Source organism: Brienomyrus brachyistius, chromosome 11 (genome assembly GCF_023856365.1).
Source record: "Brienomyrus brachyistius isolate T26 chromosome 11, BBRACH_0.4, whole genome shotgun sequence".
NCBI classification, from domain to species: Eukaryota; Metazoa; Chordata; class Actinopteri; order Osteoglossiformes; family Mormyridae; genus Brienomyrus; species Brienomyrus brachyistius.
Genome location: NC_064543.1, coordinates 8,926,253 through 8,945,986, shown reverse-complemented (window position 1 = coordinate 8,945,986; position 19,734 = coordinate 8,926,253). Strand labels below are relative to the sequence as shown.

Genomic DNA, 19,734 nt, shown 5'->3' with positions numbered 1-19,734 from the left:
CACAACGGTTACTGTCTATATGTTTTAATATCAGGCTACGTCACCCTTGTCAAAGGCATTTTTATAACAAACTGAAAATGCAAGTGATAGGAAACACACTCCAAGAATTACCTGCATCTACATTTCGTGACACTATAATAGAGGCTACATTTGGTCACTTGTGTATGAACGGAACCTTACAATAGTGTTTGACCCTTTTGTAACGGAAGCTTTCCAGGTTTCCATCTCCTGTCAAGTTGAACATTTTGTAGAATATTTAATCCCTAGTGTTGTATTCAGCACTATGATTTCATGCATCACAAATAAAATGGCAACATCAATTGTACTTGGGGCAGGTTCACTGAAAATGCATTCAAGCGAGTATAAAAAGGCTGGATGTGTTGGCTTGTAACAGTGGCATTTTACCCATGTTTACATTCTGCCAATCCTTCAAATGATTCTCTGCAGTCAGGCCTGCGTTGGGTTCCAACTCTGCTGCAACATCTGGAGAACCTCAGCTGAATTGCACACATTTTCACTTTACTCTGCTCTATTTGCAGTTTCGATTTGCTTCTTCCCCTCGACCAAAATCCATCCCCCTCAGTCTGAAAATTGCATCCCTCTGATTTCCTGCTGACTGGTACCTCATACCATCCGCGTGTCGACCTCTGCTAACCACTTGTGTGCATTGCATGAAGTATAAAATGAGGTATTTAATTTTAGTTCTGTAGTGGTGCCTCTGTGTACCAGTGCAAGACCAACTTCGAGGTTCAAGGGTCACCTTAGTGACATCAAATGACACAACAGACAAACTGCAGAACATGCGCCTCAATCCCTACTATTTCACTTCAATCCATTCAGAAAAAGAGGCAATTAAGCAAGTGAAAATGTCGAGTATTTAGTGAACATCAGCAAACAGGTGACTGACAGGAAGTCAAACATCTGCAGAAGCAGCCATGGTTGCAGCAATTGCTGCCTCCGTGCGCCTCTGAGGTGGCCCAAAGCACGCGGACCTCCGCCAATGTCCCGGGCAGGACCATTCTGACAGAAAGCATGAGATCTCATCGGTCACTTCCATCACCCGTTGGAAACGGAATCACTGTGGTTTTGACCTGGCATTAAGTACAATTGCACCTTCCCTTCTGGGTCAGCTATGTTCTTCCTTGATGAATTGGGATTAAAAAATAAATAGCATGGCACACCATCGCCACTCCTCTCCAAAGGCTTATCTAGCCCTTTGAAGATGACGTCTTACAGAACACTAACGTCTACTGCAGTCATTAATATGGTAAAGCACAGTATATATACTTGCTTAGATTAAGGAGACTGAGGAATTCGATTCCCCTCTGCCGAAGGATCCTCTATGAGGTCTACAATAAAAGGCTTTTACTTCATAGAGGCCGTCCAGCACATTGTCGAGAAAGTTTATACGCATATAAATATGACAGCCTTGGTGAGTTGTCATACCATGACAGTTACATGTCAAAGCGAACCAGTGTGATAATCTGCGCAAACCCTTGTATGCCTGTGTCCTCATTTTCATCCCCGAACACATATACTATCATTACACCTTCTCTGGGGGGGGGGGGGGCTAACAGGAACACATCTCACCGATGTACACTAAATGGGGCAGTCGTAAAAAGCAGCTAAGTTGAACATCTCCAAAAGACACTCGAGGATTTGTCCAATTCTCACTGGGCCTGAGAGTATTTCTGGTGTCTGTCAACAACTACAGATTGTCTCTTTCTGATAATGCATCATTGTCCATTAAAATAATAATAATTACAAAAAAAAAAAAAAAAAAATCCATTAATGTTGTATAAGGCTTTTTATATACAGAGAACATTAGGCCCCTGGGGACTGACCACATAACAGACCGATAACAGAAATACTAAAACTTTCGCATATAATAGTGGAGCTATTTAGTTCTAAACCCAAGAAACACTACATCGCTATTTCAGTGAAGGCATTCAGCTGGAATGTATAGAAAGACAAAGAATTAGTTGCTCAGAAATTGGCAGTACCAACCATTATATATACATACATATTATATATACTCTTATAAAGTGTGTATATGCACATGTTTAAAAAGTGAGATGCAGGGAGAGCTGAAGCTGAACTGTCAGAATCTCCAGCTGCGAGTTAAACGTAACGTGGATACCAGATTGGGGCCCTGCAGTAGATGAGTATCAGTGGGCACTAGTGCCACGTCAGGTGCACCAACTGCTGTGGCTTCCCCTGGGCTCCCTTCTTAAAGGGGAATGCAAATCGACAGGCCCATGGGAACAGCTGCCTGTTTACTACAGATGGAACTTCAGCCTTGCAGACAAACGTCCTTCTATGTGGCCCGGCTCGCCTTCCGGGAGATTGCTTGGGCCTGAACTTCCACAACACACACCACTTCCCGCAGTCCTGTTTATCTGTGCTGGACTGACACTGCAACATCAATAAAATCATTTCAGCTACTACGGCCCCCCTGCCCTCCCCTCTAAGTCACACACCTGGGTAAAGCAGAAATTAATCTGAAATGTAACATTGCTGTAGTGAAGGTTCCCTCATATAAACACTGGCATTCACTTGAAACCACACACATACATGTATGTACAGTAGATACACGCACACGCTAACTAGATACAGATTCTCCTACAGTTTGCGTGCATGTTCTGGAGTAAGGCGAAACCTGGATCTTGAGAGATGACAGAGCAGAGATCATCCAGGGAAGGTATCAATGCCCATCTGGATGCCAGTGAAGCTACTGCCACCAGCGGACATCCAGGCACCACCAAGGGCCCCGCCAAGGGCCCCGCCAAGGGCCCCGCCAAGGGCCCCTCCCGTTGGCAGCTTCAGGACGGGGGACTGACGTTCAATGTCCCTGTCGGCCACATTGACTGAACCCGCCACGATGCAGAGAAACTTGTAAACATATGCAGACAACCTTTAAGCGGTGAACAAGATAGGATTATGTGCCCCACTGAGACTCGACGAGACGCCGTTCTGTGACCAGCAGCCGTTTGGCGTGATGCAAGGTGCTTCTGGCTCCTCCCACCCGCAGAGCCGGCCGGCATCCCGGCCCCGCGAGCCGCCAGGGCCAAACATGTTTGCGCGGAAATTAAAAAGCTATATTTAAAAAGCAACAAGTCAACAAAATCAAATGCTGTAGGCGCTCCTACATACTTCTAAACCCATGTCACATAAAAACAGCTTACAAACTGCTTGAAATAAAAGATGAGCATGTGTTACTTCCCCATAGAGCACCGACTGCGCAGAGATCCAGTTTAATTCTCTGCCCCTCTTCCTGATGTAGTGCAGCATGTGGCTTACAGCCTTGGCCAACTCTTCATATTCATACTATTAAGTTATAGTGCCGACCCCTCAGCTTTCCATACCGATATAAAAAACAACAAAATGGGTACAAGGATATCAGGCACAGGTGGCATGTGAACTTAAACTCCCTCCTCCTCTGGAGTTCACTGATCCTTCTTACTCTGCCATCTCCTCCGTAAGGGGGCTGTGCATTATATGTCAGCTGGACATAGAGCGCCCCCTTCTGTTGACCTCCCTCCAGCCCCACTCCTCATTACAGCAGGACACACTTGTCCTTATCCTTGGCTTCCTTCTTGTGTTTGCGCTCCCCAGTGCTGGGCTGTTTCCCGGGGCTGGGGGCTGCGCCGGCGGTTGAGCCCCCTGTCGCTTCCCCCGTCCCTGCGGCTGCCACGGAGCCAGGCTCGCCACCTGCTGCCAACCGTTGTGCCTGTGGGAGTGAAAATGCAATAGGCTCTGTTATTCCTGTGCAAGATAAGGTTCGATGGCCCCACACAGGGCCCCCCATTACACGACCGTACCCAAGGGAGCCCCCCCCCCCCATCCCACACCTGTGCTTGCGCCGCCTGCTCCTGCTCCTGGTAGAACTGGGAGGCGCGGCGATCTTCCTCCTCCTGCAGCTTCTTAGCCAGTTCCAGGTCGCTGATGCCCTCTGGGATCTGCTCCCAGGTCAGATCCTGGCTCTGCTGCTCCTGCTGCAGTGACAGGGCCATCAGATAGTCCTGCACGGAGAAGACATGCAATGGGAGGTCTTAAAGTCAGTCAGGGTGACACGCGACGCGGCACTGAAACGGCGCAAATCTGGCATGTGTGGTCAGTTAGAGAGACGACAGTAAGATCCAGTCCACTGATGAGACAGAAGAGTGTGGTGTAAATGAGGAGCCATTGGGCGAGGCAGAGAAAAGAAAAGAAAACAAAAACAAACAAAAAAACAAACAAAACAAAACAAACAAAAAAACAAAACAAACAAAAAAACAAACAAAACAAAAAACAAACAGGAAACCACGCAGAGTGGAGGTCTTAGCGTCGATTACCGACAGCCAGTCATGCCTGGCCGATACTCCATACAGCTGCGTCCAAAACACCTCAAATATAAAACAACACACAAAATAGGCTCTTGCTGCTACAAAAATGCTGGCGATACCCTATAAAATAAATATCCACGCTTATCAATAACATGAAATAATGTATCTGTTCTTTAAAGTTCACAGAAGTGCCAACACAAATATCCGGTGGTTGTCAGCTAACGGGGAATTCCAAATGGGAAAAAGAAAAACAGATTTACATTCACCCAAAACACAAGAACAGCCACTATTTTCCTGAAAAACATCTCCCTCTGCTTCTGCCTCGATTTGTGTTGATAACCCGTGTTTTTTAAAGTTCACTCCCTATTTGCCTTAACAGAAAGGGCCACTCCCCTTCCTGGTCAGGAAACAAAAAGTGAATAATGAGAAAAGTTTTCTGCCTGTTTGACTCGTATTACAGAAAACATACTGAACGTCACAGGAACTTATCCAGGTTCACTGGAGGCCCACTGACAGTAAAGAGCAGTGACCGAACAGGCTGACCTGGTCGATCTGGTCCTGCTGACCGTGGTACACCGTGTTCGGGTCCGACGGTGGCCGCAGGCGGAATTCCGAGTCACAGAAGTTGCCATCTCCATCCACGTTGTGCAGGCTCTCCCAGACCACCTTCTCCTCGGTCAGGAAGCCCTGATCAGTCACCAGCAGGTAAAGCTGACCCTAGCGTGCACAGATAAGGCCTGTCAGGAGCACAGCCGAGCCCCATGACAGCCCTGTGGAAACGTCACCGATGCATAACCCACGTCGTCCTCTATGCTGAGGCTGTTCAACAGCTTCACTTTACTAAAATAAACTGAAGGACTACTTCTGTGTATGTGCAGTCTGTTTCATCCACACGTCATCTGGCTGTAATTTTGTCCTTTGCATTCACATGGTGAGGACAAGACAACCCCAGTTGGGACTTATGAATATAAATACACTACCAGTGTTTTTGCACATCACAGGTTTTTACCTTTTTCTTGTTAAGCTTTGTAAAGTATAACTATAAATGAAAATATAAGTCAAATAAAACAAGTTTCCCTTATAACATGGAAAGATGTATGTAACAGTGCATGTGTGACATCCTGTTATGTGCTTGAGTGGTGATGGCAGAGTCAGATTCTAGGCTGTCCTTTAACTAGTGAGGCAATTCATCCCATGAAACAGAGCAGAATTTAATGTCTAGTACAAAGAATACCTCAAATTTTCTATGCTGTTACAACTGCTAAAGGAGATTACTCTGATGAATCAAAGGTATGACATTTGTTTTGCTAATAAAAGGTACTCAAATGGTGAACACACTATAAATTTGTTAGTGAAGAATATTGAGTATTTTTAGTAGATAAGCGAGTAACATGTAAATGTAGAAAATCAGTGTGTGCAAAAACTTTTGACTAGTAGTGTGTACTGTATCTGTGCGTGTGTGTGTGTGCGTGTGTGTGTGCGTGCGTGCGTGCGTGCGTATAAAAATCAAATGTCCTTCGGCACTGCAACAAACATGTTCTGTGTTCACTGTATCCACAAGAGAACCTCCCAACAACTTCCTCCAGCATTTAGTAAAAATATATTACTTAGTATCTGAAATTCCCAAGCGTTTAGAATTGCAGTGGTCACCTTAAACTTGGTCATGGTACTAAAATGGTTGTTCCTGAAGAAGACGCAGAGCTCGCCCTCCTGGACGCTGGACGTCAGCTCGCACAGGCCGTGGTATGTCAGCTGCGTGGCTGTGTTGTTCAAGAACTGCTCCGCCACAAAGCCTGCGGCGACAGCAATGGCCCCCACGGGGGGGGCACACAGGTGAGGCTGCCACAGTGTCTCCCACGGGCCAAAACACAGATGGACGGACATGAACATAAGAGAAAGCAGAGACTCGCAGGCCCAAGGGAGAAGAGAGAAAAATCCACATGACATCACGGGCCCACCTACCTTCTCCAGCAAGCTCGCTGTTTTCTGACTGTTTACAAGAGATAATCTTCTCCACCAGCTGATTATAGCTGCAGTTGGCCACCGCTTTCACAATGTCATCCATCTGTAGAAAAAAAAAATAAAAGAGGGGAGTGGGTGGGGAAGAGGGAGGAGCTTAATCAGCTGTCTAACATGCCAGAATCATTACAACATCTGAGAGGCCAGCTTGTGTTTTCGGGAATCGAATGGCATCTGCTGTCAACAGTAACACTGTTACGGTCACTGCGATAAATTACGAGACGACGATGGTTAAAAAGGCGGAGGGCTGGGAAGGGACTAACCTGGGGGTCCACCAGCCAGCCGTGATAGAGTGGGATGTCCAGCAGGTCAAAGACGATGCACTCGGGCGTGTACTCAAAGACCCGCACCCCCGTGAACTTCACGTTGACGTCCAGGCCCGTCTGAAGCTTGTGCAGGACGGCCATGGCGTCGCTCATGTTCTGCGAAGGACCGGCCACGGACGTCAGATCACAGCGCATCCATCACACTGAAAGGAGGCCCTGCTAGCGGGCGGAATCGCACAGCGGGTGGGAGAACAATGGAGCACGAGATTTTTTTATTGGGGGGGGGGGGCATCACCGATGAGCCAGAGACTTCAAAAAAGGCCACTGTATAGCTGAGTGCTGGCCGGTCACCCCCCCCACCGAAAGGACACTGTGCCCCACAAACTGATACTTCAGCGTTTGATGGATGGGTCCAGCCGCCAGCCCTTTCGCGGCTCCACAAGCGCATGGTTTTGGCAGGGAGTCGCTGTGCCAGCCTGCGACTGGTCGCATGGACCTCTGCGCTTCCTCATTACAGCAATCAGTTGCCCCAAATTCATTTCCAGCTTCGTTTCCGACGTCGGGGAAGGTTAGCTGGAAGCGTGGCGGCCTGGTCAGAGCGAGCCATACCTTCCTGGTCTCCCCCTTCCACTCTGACAAGGGAAATTCACCTGGTGACTCAAAAGTAGGGCAGAGTCTTCTCGCCCACAGAAAAAACCCAAGCCTGACACAGGGCAGTAAGCAAGGACCCGATTGGTCAGCCGGAGCTGGATGCCGCTCATTGTCCTGTAGATATACAGCTGCTGGCATGGGGCCAGATGCGGGTCCAGCACGTGCCGAGCGGGACACCACACTGCACGGCATGTCCAGCGGACTGCAAGGAATGCTGGGTGATGCAGAGGCCCTGCTGCCGTACTGCAGAACCAGGCACTTAACCCAGAGCACCCCAGTCAAACAGAAATACCAAAATGCACCACAAACTGGGATCTGTGCCACACTGACCAGTTCATACCAGTGCCACGAAGAACCACCCAACAGGCACCAGTGCAAAGCCCTCAAAGTGATATCAGGATCTGCATGAGCCCATCAGCTGAATAAACATCATTTAATTACTCACACTGCCTGTAGGTGTCGTATTACTCATGGCCTCAGGTGCTCAGAGACCCATATCTGCATCCCAATTGGCTGCCGGAATATGCTGATCAGTCAGAAGCTCAAAGGTGTTTGGCCAGTATCCGCCTTCAGGATTACAGTGGCGATGTTCGAAACACCGAACTGGATCAGATCACTCCCTATTTCACTGCGATTCCCAGATCAGGCAGCAGAGAGACGATCCCAAAGTCCGGAATGTGACTTGCCATGTTCTACCTCCCCCAGTCACCAATCAAAAAACACTATCTGGCATCACCTGGGTGAGTCCTGCCCGTCACAGAAAGGGGGCACAGCTGCATATGGGGGAAGCTCTGTCTGATTCATTCTGTAGCGAAGCCAAAACAGCGATTCGGTGAGAACAGGAGTCCGCCAGGGCTCCGAGTCGGACGAGGACCATGTTCACTGGCGTGCCATGGTCACATGGCTTGGCACACCATTTCTTGTGTTCACTGGAACAGATTTTACGTGTAAAAGCCACAACTATGTGCAGGAAATAATTTGCAAACAAAATGAAAAAAGTTTGACCTCTTGAACCAGCGAATTTACTGCAGAAAAGGTGCCACAATCTGAGGCCAGAGGAGAATGTGCAGGACAGCTAACAGGAGGGCAATGTGCAGGACAGCTAACAGGAGGGCAATGTGCAGGACAGCTAACAGGAGGGCAATGTGCAGGACAGCTAACAGGAGGGCAATGTGCAGGACAGCTAACAGGAGGGCAATGTGCAGGACAGCTAACAGGAGGGCAATGTGCAGGACAGCTAACAGGAGGGCAATGTGCAGGACAGCTAACAGGAGGGCAATGTGCAGGACAGCTAACAGGAGGGCAATGTGCAGGACAGCTAACAGGAGGGCAATGTGCAGGACAGCTAACAGGAGGGCAATGTGCAGGACAGCTAACAGGAGGGCAATGTGCAGGACAGCTAACAGGAGGGCAATGTGCAGGACAGCTAACAGGAGGGCAATGTGCAGGACAGCTAACAGGAGGGCAATGTGCAGAACAGCAGTCAGTATAACCAGGCCGTCAGCACGCAATTCACCCACCCGTCTGGAGGTACTGGCCAGGTGAACTTAAACATTCACTGATGCTGAGTGATCAGGGCCCTTTCTCTCAGACTGTATGGCTACCAGGCATTTTCACCTCACAATCACTTGCGGTTGACCAGGGCAGCTCCAGCAGGGCCGAAAACTGGCAAACTTGTTGGAAAGATAGAGTCCTATGATGATGCCAAGTGGAAAGTCACTAACTTCTTCTGTACAACCAGCCATTCTGCTCCTCATATTCATTTCCACCAACGCGGTGCCGGGTTCTCTCCCAATCTGAAACTGGTTCTGTGCATTTCCACTGCAAAAAACTGGCTCCGAGTCAGACACGGCACCATGGAAAAGCTTGTCTGAGAACTTGGAACCATAATGTCTTGGACTGGCCATCACATAAATGAAAAATAATGGTACTAAACGCCACCTTAACATGAGTAAAAGTATTTGTAGAAGCATCATACAAAGGATTCTTGCGGCTAATGCTAATTAGCGCAAATCAGTTAGCAGTTAAAAGAAGAAAAAAAAATTTAAAAAAAATCAGGAACATTACTTTCCCGCCATCTTGGGAGAATTATTAACGGTGCTTGATGTTATGAACGTAAAGCATTCTTTTACGGTCCATCATGACAGTTAATTTTCTTCCCTTCACTTTTTTATAGTCAAGTTAGAATATACAAACAATTCTGTCGCATAATAGAAACAATATTCCAAGGAGAACAAGGCTCAACATTGAAGAACTAAATGACAGTTCACCTCGGTACTCTCACTTCTGCATGCACAGCGTTTCTGTTCCGTTCTTTTTTGAAACCAGTAGAACCACGGGTCAGTTCTCAAAAAGGCACCAAGCGAGAACCTGCCTAGCACCGGCCCCAGCAGCCACTCCGTTTTGGTGGAAACTAGGTACGTGTGCTTAATTTTACACCTGTGTCAGCAATTGGCATGGCTTAATTAGGCAATTCCTCTAATTAAAAGGGGCGTCCACATACACTTTATGTTCAAAAGTAAACTGAGCAGTGATTTTATGGGCAACTGGGAAAAGAATATGACTGCCACCACATAAATGACAATGTAGCCCAAACTTTGGTTTCACACTATGACATAGCAGGCACTGACTTGGGGAGGACGGTGGCATGCAGGGGGTGCCAGCTAACCTGTGCTGATCCACCCCCAAGCCATCTGGCCTCAGCCCCCGCCCACAGCTTCAGGGCCACCGATTGGCCACCAGCTGCTCGGTCTCCTTGGCCTTGGAGGACGGTCACAATGCGCCACACAGGGCTTCACAGACACATCAGCAGCATCTCTACTGCGAGTGTTTACACCCAGACACCAGCATGGAGCACAGGCTGTCCCTGGGGCCTATGTGGGCTTTATAAATAGACAGCCAAGTACCATTCCTGCAACGGCAAAGCACCGATGCGGCCGACTACGGCAAGCTGGGAACCAAACAGCAACACATGGGCCCATTTGCTGGCGGCCACAAGGGCAGGCTCCCGTGCAAGAACGCAGCGGGTCCTCCCAGCGGAAGATACAAGGATGTCGCCCTTCGGGCCTGGGTGCCTCAGCCGTGCTAGCGATGGCGGCGGCGCTACTCTACGGGCCCAGGCAGGTAGCTCGCTTCCAGCCCAGGCAGGCGGTGGCGGGAGCCTATCAGTGAGTCACAGCAAGAGGAATCAGAAACAGGAGATGGCTGCTGGGATCTGGCCTGAAACGTTGATCAGTACAGTAGACCGCTGGGCCCAGGGGCACTTCACCTGGTACTGGGCCTTACGCAGTGTCAAACCCCTGGGAACAGCACCCAGCAGGACACTACAGCTTCATAATCAAATCCCCAAGTGCTACAACTTATATTATATAAAACCCCTAATTACTGACCCTATAGGACACTGGGAAGTTCTGGGCCTTATACAGAGAAAAAAGAAAAAAAAAACACCAAGCGCATATATTATACAGTATAAATGCTTAGACCTGAGTCTTTCCCATTAAGGCAGACTGCCTTGCACCCAGTGCCTGTGTTAAAAACAGGTGGCAGATTACAACTCTTTTTTATTGCTGATAATAGTGCATTTATTCCTTCAAAAGTGTCATAATATCGTGCGCCAATGCCAACAGAGCTCCCTCGTTTTGATTTACTTTTCATACACTATTTGTCTTAGTAATTACCGTTATGTAAAATCACTGAAGTAATAAAACAGTCAACTGTACAGTTCACCCCGCAGAGCAGACGATGACACAGATGGACAGACAGCTGCACACACGCTATTGGGGGGGGGGGGGGGGGGTGTCATCCTGGGAATCCTGGAGGCGCGTCAAGGCCGGTCGTACCTGCTCATAGTTGAGCCGCTGGACCTCGGAGATCTCCTTCGGCTTGGCATCGAGGATGTAGTCACCTACAGGCAGAGGGAGAGAGAGGTGAGGAGCAGCGCCGGTTACAGTGTGAGGTGAGGAGCAGCGCCGGTTACAGTGTGAGGTGAGGAGCAGCGCCGGTTACAGTGAGAGGTGAGGAGCGTGCACTGACTACAGCGTATTGCCGCACCCACCACAAGACGAGCCACCTCAGGGACAAGTATCTGAGTGCAGCCATGTAGCGAGTGATACCTCAGCACCACACTAGTCTGAATGGACCAGTGTGAGGTTTCTTCCGGTGCCTGGAGTGCCAATCCTGCCACCAACCCCCAAGTTATTCCCTGTAAGTTGGAGGACCTCCTTATAGGGCTGGATGTAGATTAATGTCATATTCCGGATGAACCAACTGCAGGTTAAGGGCCTATGCTCAACAGAGTTGAATCTGTTGAATCATTCTGGGCATTCACGGGATTTGAACCAGCAACCTTCCACATCTCTAGCCTCAGAGCCACCACTCCAACCCATCATCCAGAGGGAGGCAGACCATAAAGATGTCACTGTGTATAGATGGAGGAAAAGGGGCCATCGTGTCGGGGTGGTGGTGGAGAAGGATTCTGACTTAGCAAGCCGGCACGGCAGCGTCATAAACGCCCCCTCACACGCATGTGCGCACGCAGCATAATAATCGCAACACTCACTGGAAGGAGGGGAAAAAAAAAAACCTTTTTCAAAGCCCTGGCGATACAGCAGCAGCCCTTGTTTACTTATGCCTCAGAAAAGGCACATGGCAGGAAAGCCCCCCCTGGCAGCCGCAATCTGACTGCACCTGTCAACCGGAAGATTAACATTCTGCTCAGCTGTCCCCAGGGAGCTTCGGCCACACTCGCCGCTCTGACTCGCAGCCTGGCGGAGGCAGGCCCAGCCGGTCTCGCTACTCGTACTCAGGGCGTCAGCGGCCCCGGCCACACTGGCCGCTCTGACTCGCAGCCTGGCGGAGGGAGGCCCAGCCGCTCTCGCTACTCGTACTCAGGGCGTCGGCAGCCCCGGCCACACTCGCCGCTCTGACTCGCAGCCTGGCGGAGGGAGGCCCAGCCGCTCTCGCTACTCGTACTCAGGGCGTCGGCGGCCCTGGCCACACTCGCCGCTCTGACTCGCAGCCTGGCGGAAGCCGGGCCGGCCGCTCTCGCTACTCGTACTCAGGGCGTCGGCGGCCCCGGCCACACTGGCCGCTCTGACTCTCAGCCTGGCGGAAGCAGGCCCAGCCGCTCTCGCTACTCGTACTCAGGGCGTCAGCGGCCCCGGCCACACTGGCCGCTCTGACTCTCAGCCTGTCGGAAGCAGGCCCAGCCGCTCTCGCTACTCGTACTCAGGGCGTCAGCGGCCCCGGCCACACTCGCTGCTCTGACTCGCGGCACGGTGGAGGCAGGCCCAGCCGCTCTCGCTACTCATACTCAGGGCGTCGGCGGCCCCGGCCACATTCACCGCTCTGACTCGCGGCGCGGTGGAGGCAGGCCCAGCCGCTCTCGCTACTCGTACTCAGGTTGTCGGCGGCCCCGGCCACATTCACCGCTCTGACTCGCGGCGCGGTGGAGGCAGGCCCAGCCACGCTCTCCTCTCCTACTCAGGGCTCCATTCAGATATGCACCGGCAGCCATTCTTTCCGCATATTAACCAAGGGCTGTAAAGAAATCCTAAAGGCTTTCTATCAATTTTTACCGTGATGAAAAGATAAAATTCACAAGTAACTCTAATGCCCCCACCCAGCATGACTGCCCCCAACAACTCAAACTCTTGCAGAAAATAGATGCCAACAACGGGCCCCAAACCATAATCCTCAGACTCCTTGCCGGCCCTAAAACTCACTGACTGGGCAAACCTGAGAGCCGCAATTTATGGCCCATTCTCTGTTGGTCGGGTGACGTCTTACCAGGAAAACTTATCCATGTAAACAAACCCAGCGCACCCACAGAAAGGCTGGAATCTTATACAAACCGGATCGCGATGGCGGCAGAAAAATCGACCCTGCTTTTCCGTCCCCCTCCATTGCTTTTATGCTCTTCTCCTGAGTGGAAGATCTCCGCAGCTCCGTACCCTCGATTCAAAGGCTGTCAGAGTGGCTTCAGACACAAGAGGCCTGTAAGGAGAGATGTGGGCGGAGCCAGAGGAGGGCAGGACCACATATGCTACGCGGCCCCCTTAAAGCCCAGTCCAGATAGCTGGAGTCTCCACACATTTATGCTCCCTATGTGGCGTTTGCCCTGCTGGAACCGAAGCGCAGCAAAAAGGACCGACTTTGGGAACCATGGGTCTTCTCAAAGACTATTAACTCTGAAGAGGCCATTCTAACAAGGGTCCTCATTACTGGGGATGGACTTTACGGTCATAAAACAGTATTAGCCGTCACTAAGTAGTATTTTATGCTTCAAAGATAATTAGCGTAACAGGGATTCTTCAAAGTACCTTAAAACCTATTTAAACTACATTGCAATCATATTAATACCATTTAAAAAATTAAGACCACTTATAAAACTAGAAAAGTAGCAGTATAATATTCCCATCATATAAAAACTTAAGGAATATAAATAAAATGCATTCGGGTTTTCAGTAAAAATGACTGGTCACACTCGCCTGCGATAATGCGACTGGGGACAACGGTGCACCGAAGCAGCGCTAAGCTAAGTTAGCATCGGTCATCTCTCTGGAGCGTACAGCCCACTCCCCCCCCACCCCCAGCCTTTCCGCATCTGGCTGCATCCGCGCTGCTGACATCCTCACAAAAATTATTTCACTCTTTTCTGTAAGCTATTTTCGATCTAAGCAAATTCTTGTCCTCCAACCCACCCTGAAGGTGTGACGCTATCAGCGACGACCGAATCGGCTCCCCCTTCCACGGAGCGGGGGCTCCTCCTGACAGGACGTCCCAGGCCAGAGCACAGCCTCCCGCCAGAAATAGAACTGCACCATCACATCTTTCAATCCACTCTCTCCCATCACCCCGAGTCCTTATCAGGGCTCAAGGAACAGCATGACGCAAACTGCCACAAGGGAAGAGGCTTCCGGTTGATTCCGAACCTCACATGTAGGGCCCTAACTGTGACGGCTGGGGTTATAGGCTCAGGAGGCAAACTCTTATGTAAATGGCCAGTTGGAGGGCAATGTTCTCATCGAATCTCAAAGTAGAATGTTTGATAAGCTTAATTGAAAATCTACTATTATAAGCAAGCCTTAAGCATCACGATATTGTGCCAAGTCTGTGTGCACAGACTGTGGATGATCAGTCAGAGCAACAAAATGTCCTGAGGTGTTTTTGTAGCATAAAAACTGAGATGGGACCGGCCAGGTGTGGACCAGATGCTGAGTATCCTTCAGGGAAGAGGGGTGGGCTCGGGCCTCCAGCCGAGGGGCACATTCAGGGGCATCCCAGCCGTGGAGGGAGACTTATGTACCACAGGAGGAGGTGGCAGCTCTGGTTGCATCCCCTTCTCAGCAGAAGCCCCTCCACCACCCCCCCCCCCAAGCCATTCCTCAAGCCTCAATGCCAGGTCTCAGATTCACCCAAGTTCACAGTTTCAAAGATGGCCCCACAGGATCACCTCACCACTAATCCTCCCTTTGAAGCCTAAGAGTCAACACTGTCAACAACTACAAGCACGTGACCAGTGCCCCTGGAGGGAGCCAGGGGAACAGCACCCCACTGACAGGGACACAAACCCACAGCAAGGCAGCAAACACTGATCCATTTTGGAATGAAACAGACAGACAGACGCAGAGGAGCGACCTATCCGACACGCAAGGCACTTTCCCTGAAATGTCATCTTAAAAAATAAATAAATAAATAAATCAGGAAATCCTTTAATCCATAAATCCAAAACTAATGCGGCCAACTAATGCGGACTGTTAAAAGAATATTTAAATTTTAAATTTCACTCAGAAAAACATTAGCTGGATGGGCTGCAACCTTATACCGGATACAGTCACACATGGATGGATGACTTGATTAAAGAAAAAAGGTACCGATTGGACCGAAAACTGCATCATGAAAAAAAATGCAGCATATTATGCAGAGAGACTTCTTTGCTTTTGAGTTGTGAGATATATTTCACCATTCAGTTTAAAACACAACTTGCAACAATGCAACGGGAGCTACAGCTTGAGAATTACATCAAAACATTTCAAGCGGGGAGAACATAACTCCGATCCAGTAGCGAAGGAGGAAATCGAGCAGAGTGACAAGCACAGTGGTTAGTCCTGCATCTGACCCTGCCAGGGCGGCCTGTAATTACATCACCCCAGGTAGTAGTTGGGGCCTGGAGGCTAAGTCCTGCTAGCTAGTTCCAATGACGACTGACAGCACAAATACCTAAATATACTGTCAGGGTCCCAAACCAGTAATTTAAAGTAAGGATTTCCTAAAGCACTGATTTCTTTATGCAGTTCAGGAGGAAAATAATTTAGTACTTAGCTAGATTTCCTGGAATCCTGGTTTTAACAATATGCATGGTGCATGAACGTGCAGCATGTTGGCTTAGGCAGCTGAATAAACCCAGCAGTGCAGAATACTTGGGTCAGGGAGCAAACGGGAGCAGCTCGTGCCCAGGATCCATGAAGAGGAGCCACACACAAGCAGCCATGCAACACGGCCTTAGGGCATCGTGACCCACGGGAAGCCAGTGACACGACAGAAGACCTCCGACATTAACCAGGCATGTGCCTGCAGCTCCGCCTGTACGCCAGTGTCCGTTTCATCTCCTCGATCTTCCCCGGGACCGAAAACAGGGACGGCGGCCCCAACGACACCTACCGAGGTACTCCATCAGCTGCTCCGCCGTTATGATCTCAATCATCGGCGGCATCTTGACCTGTAAGAAACGGGAACTGTTTATTGGGAGTACGCTGGCTAGCCATGGCACCATTAAAAACAGTCCATTTAAAATTAATATAAAATTACTTTGCCCTAATACGGCACTCATTCTCACAGCATGCTGCCAGTTTTAATGACAGCTTCCGGCACAGGGATACAAACACTCATCCAGCTCGTCAGTCAGTCATCAAAAGAGTCCAATTAAACAGAACCTTTCTAATGCAGATAGAGCTGGGAGCTGAACTGCAGATTTTAGCAGCTCCGGAAATTCAAAACCATTTTGCAGGGAGGGTCAAGCCCTTTGCTGCGAAGGCATAGCAGAGTAAGGAAGAAAAAAAAACACCATTTCAAAAAGCATAATCCAATGCAAAATCTCCACAAAAACACTGAGAACATAGATCTTTGCAGAAATCTGCTACTGAGCAAAGGGAGGATAATAGGCATCATTGTGAGAAACTGAAGTAATATACGCATCACTTCACATAACATTTTGCAAAGTTTAAGTTAAGATTAAACAAACCCCAAAAATCAAGTTAAATAATGAGGTCTGGCAGACGGTGGCAGACAGCTGGTGAAGATCCTTCACAGTCACGTTTTCCAAAAGTTAGCAAGACTTCCATGTATGTTCTTTATTCCCAACGACGTACTTATTTAGCACTCTGGGGGGTGCAAAAGCTTAGCATGACCCAAAGACACGGGGTAATGGGGGCACCTGTGGGCTAGTTATAGTGCCACCATGAACCAGACACCTAAAAAGCTGTCAAAACCTTTGAACGTGAAATCGAAGACATTTCGTTTTGTGTTGGAAAACAAAATATGCCAACCCACAGTAATGAGTGCATCAATAAAAATATTTTAAATACATTAACCAGGGCCTTTCCATACGTGTGAGCATTGTAACACAGATGTCTTCAAGTAATTCATGAATACAATATTAATTGACATTTTAAAAAGAGTAAATTAAGAAAAAGTAATTCATCTCAGTAGTTGATAAAATCCGTGTTGGAAAGAGATAGGAGATGAGTGCAGATCCCCAGTACAGTTCACAAGCAGGCTAAGCACGTTAACCACTTTCAGTCATCAACGGAGCAAAAAATTAAAAATAAAAAATTACCCTTTAATTACAAAACAGCCAAAATACACTGCAAAAGCTGATGCCCCTCCCATGCTGAGATTTCAGGCCTTACCACCCTAAAGGTGACCACCAAGACACTCTCAGTCATTTAACCATATGGCTAAAGCTAAACATGGGGGGGGGGGGGACTGTTTGCAATCACACACAACAAAGATGGTGAATTATGCAGGAAATGTTCTGGGGCTGTTGCCTTCTTGCCACACCGCAAACCCAGAGAGCAATGCCTCCCATCTAAGAATGCAAGTCCGTTTCCAAGACAACAGTTTTAAGATGCAAATGCAGGTGTTTGTCACAACGTGGTATTCAAATTATCATGCAGAAAATGCCTCATTAGTTAATTATTTAGTAGATGCTTCAGTGCCTTTCGGTACAACTGAAGAATGGTAAGTCTCAGTCACTGGACTGCAGCCATTTCCATTAATAAAAACAAGTGGCTTTTCAGTATATACTTTTGCATGAAAATGCCAAAACCTCAGTGTGTCCAACTAAATAATAGCTGAAAAACCAGAGAATAGTTCATCTAAAAGTGGGATCTCACACAGAGCCAGGTGAGAATAACTGGCAAATGGATATGCAAAGACGTGTCCACATAGAGAAACATTGCAGCTCATTCACAGAACTGTCACGCTGACTGCTTTTGTGCCAGGAACAGAAACTGGTGTTCCAAAAGTTACCATACCACTAGTATTAAATACGTGAGATCCTGCCTAATACTGGGGTTTGCTTCGGAGAAAGTTGTAATAGAAGAAACAAAAACTGCTGTTTCAGTAAGGCGGTCGTCCTACCGAAATTGCTGAGAAATATATCACAGCAATAAACATTTAACTAGAAAAAAATACAGAAATTAAACAAATAGCTTTAGTAAAAGCAAACCTGGTTAAAAAAATATTGTCGGCGATTATAAGGGAAAGTTATTCTGGTGCCAGTACATCTGACAAATAACTAGGACTATGTTTTATATGTAAATTTTGCGTCCAAATGACTTATTTTGCGCAAAAGTAGCAGCTACAAAATATTTTCTAGGCAAAATGAAGAACAAATCTTGCGACATATGGGATGCCAATATTAATCAGTCTAAATTCTGAAAGTGCTTGATTATCTTTCAGAATAATAATCTTAAAGAAGAGCCGAGAGATTTAAACGAAGAAATGAGAAACGCCATTATATACGAATCACTTTCCCCGGGACAAGCTGTACCATTGCCGGGAAAGTGCATTACGTGCTACACAACTACAAAGATTAAAGTAGGGATTTTGTAATAAAAGAAGAGCCGTATGCTTTCTGGACACAAGCAGTGCGTGGCCTTCAGGCGACGTCGGTTCCAGAAAGCCAGTGGCACCTGAACTATCCACCCACTGCCCTAAAATCTCACTGACCGATCGGAGTACATAAATTTACCTTCCGTGCCAGCAAAAGGACATTCATAATAGCCAATAATGGGCACGGCCCGTTCTCGTTTTGTGTAATGATCGGTGTGTTTTCTTCTTTCCACTTGATCCACTTGATGTGATATATAGACTGGCCGGCGCCCCGGTCCTTAGTGCACGGGACCTTGGGTCCATCTGGCCCATACTCATCGTTTTGAAGAGCGATGGCCAGCACTTTGTCCTCTATTCCTTCACTGTTCAGGTCGGAACTGGGACATGAGTTGAGATTTGAGAAGGATTCCAAAGAATCAAAGCTTCGGGAATCAGCCGCAGGGCTAGGCTCGCTTCCACTCGGCGGCCCCTCGAATCCGGTGTGATCGCTGGAAATAACATCCTCCGATTTATTGGTAACTAAACTTGTTTCTCCAGGACACAGATGCGTCGGTGGCAACATCTTAGTCTGCTCTGCAGGCTCACAGTTAAGATCCCCAGTTTGCACATGTGTAATCCCAGGAGTTGGTGCCTGTATCTCCGGAGAGTCACTGTCCGTTTTATTTACCAACTTTGAGGTGGTACCGTCCATCTCCTTTGGGATCGAAGCCAGGCTGCACTCCATCCCGTTGCTCTGGTAGTCCCCCGGTTCGGACTGCTTTTCCGATAGACTGCTGGATTGCGTGTTCCTGTTCTGAGCAGGGGGGGAATCGTACATTTCCATTCGGACATCTGATTTCTGAACACCAGCTAGGGCACTGGCAGTGCCTGCTGAAAGACTACTGGCGCCACTACTAGCCACCAAAGTACTGAGCACAGAAGGCTCGCTATTCTTGCAGCTATCGACAGTTGCTTTCACTACTTCAGGCGCTTTTATGTCGCTCGTTTCCCCGGCTATCGTTAAGCACGGAGTACCTCCTCCAAGATCTCGATGCAGGTTTGCACTTTTCTCCATGCCGATTTACGACAAAGCTGTTTTCTAACTAGACTGCAGCTCTTGCTCCGGTTCCAAAGACGCCATGACATCTCTACCTAGCTGACGTCACCGTAAGTGATACGCCTCTTCTTCAGGTCAAGGAAGGGCAATACTAAATAATACGATAGTTTACGTTCGTTATGATTTTATTTTTTATATTATGAAAAAACAGGGTAATTATTAAATTAAATATAAAAGTGTGCGATTTATAACCAATTTTATTTTTCGTGTATTTTACCTCAGTGTGGGAGAAACTAATCACCGCTATACTTTTTAATCTTTA

At 48.3% G+C, this 19,734-nt stretch overlaps 1 protein-coding gene across 2 annotated transcripts; it reads right to left on the bottom strand.

Annotated features, from left to right (window-relative positions):
• Positions 1-8: 8 nt before the first annotated feature.
• On the bottom strand, positions 9-19,532 carry mindy2 (MINDY lysine 48 deubiquitinase 2). Of its 2 annotated transcripts, XM_049031403.1 has the most exons (9): positions 18,516-19,532; positions 15,923-15,980; positions 11,101-11,165; positions 6,608-6,766; positions 6,288-6,390; positions 5,976-6,118; positions 4,869-5,042; positions 3,852-4,022; positions 9-3,730 (listed from the first exon to the last, which is right to left on the bottom strand). In XM_049031403.1, the coding sequence occupies exons 1-9, from the start codon at positions 19,428-19,430 to the stop codon at positions 3,557-3,559; spliced, it is 1,962 nt and encodes a 653-aa protein (XP_048887360.1). In that variant the 5' UTR covers positions 19,431-19,532; the 3' UTR covers positions 9-3,556. The 2 variants fall into 2 exon arrangements, with proteins under 2 accessions (XP_048887360.1, XP_048887361.1); XM_049031404.1 differs by lacking the exons at positions 15,923-15,980; positions 18,516-19,532 and adding an exon at positions 13,114-15,900.
• Between the last annotated feature and the right edge of the window lie 202 nt (positions 19,533-19,734).